General features: G+C 66.2%; 1 protein-coding gene across 1 annotated transcript in view; it reads right to left on the bottom strand.

Moving 5' to 3' along the window:
* Window positions 1–554, bottom strand: part of MNEG_2693 (hypothetical protein) — a gene marked incomplete at both ends in the record, with an annotated part of 2120 nt that overhangs the window by 1206 nt on the left and 360 nt on the right. The window contains one exon of the mRNA XM_014048837.1: window positions 170–292. Coding sequence (XP_013904291.1) covers window positions 170–292 — 123 coding nt within the window. The remainder of the gene's footprint in view (window positions 1–169; window positions 293–554) is intronic.

Genomic DNA, 554 nt, shown 5'->3' on the forward strand with positions numbered 1-554 from the left:
GGGAGGGGCGGAGGGTGACGGGAGGCTGAGGCGGGGGGCGAAAAAGCCGCGCGAGAGGGCTTGCAGCTTTGTGAGCATGCTCCGGAGATAGCCCGGTCACGCGCCGCGCACGCTGGCCCCCATCTGCCCCCCCCTGCCCACGGTTGCTGAGTGCCGCGGCCGCGCGTACCGCCAGGGTGACGTCATAGAACGTGAACTTGTTGTCGTAGGTCCACCGCGGGTCGCGGGTGCGGTACACCAGGGGGGTCTTGCCCTCCTGCTTGCCCAGCTTGAGCTTCACAAAAGACGTCGCCTGCGTGGGGCCCACGCATACACGTGCATGTGCGTGAGATTATGCGTGCGTGTGCCAGACTACGCGAGTGCATTTGTGCACGTGCGCACGCCTGCGCGTCTGGTTGTGGATGCACGGGCGAAACCAAGCACAGCGCTACGGCTTGCGGCGAGTAACACAGAGCGTGGGGATCAGCCTGCCGGGTGCCGCTGAACCCATGTCGAACGTCTCTGCACAGGCTGCACGAGCATTCCTCACGTCTGCCCCCGCCCCAACCAACCCC

This window comes from Monoraphidium neglectum (assembly GCF_000611645.1).
Source record: "Monoraphidium neglectum strain SAG 48.87 unplaced genomic scaffold scaffold00313, whole genome shotgun sequence".
Lineage (NCBI taxonomy): Eukaryota > Viridiplantae > Chlorophyta > Chlorophyceae > Sphaeropleales > Selenastraceae > Monoraphidium > Monoraphidium neglectum.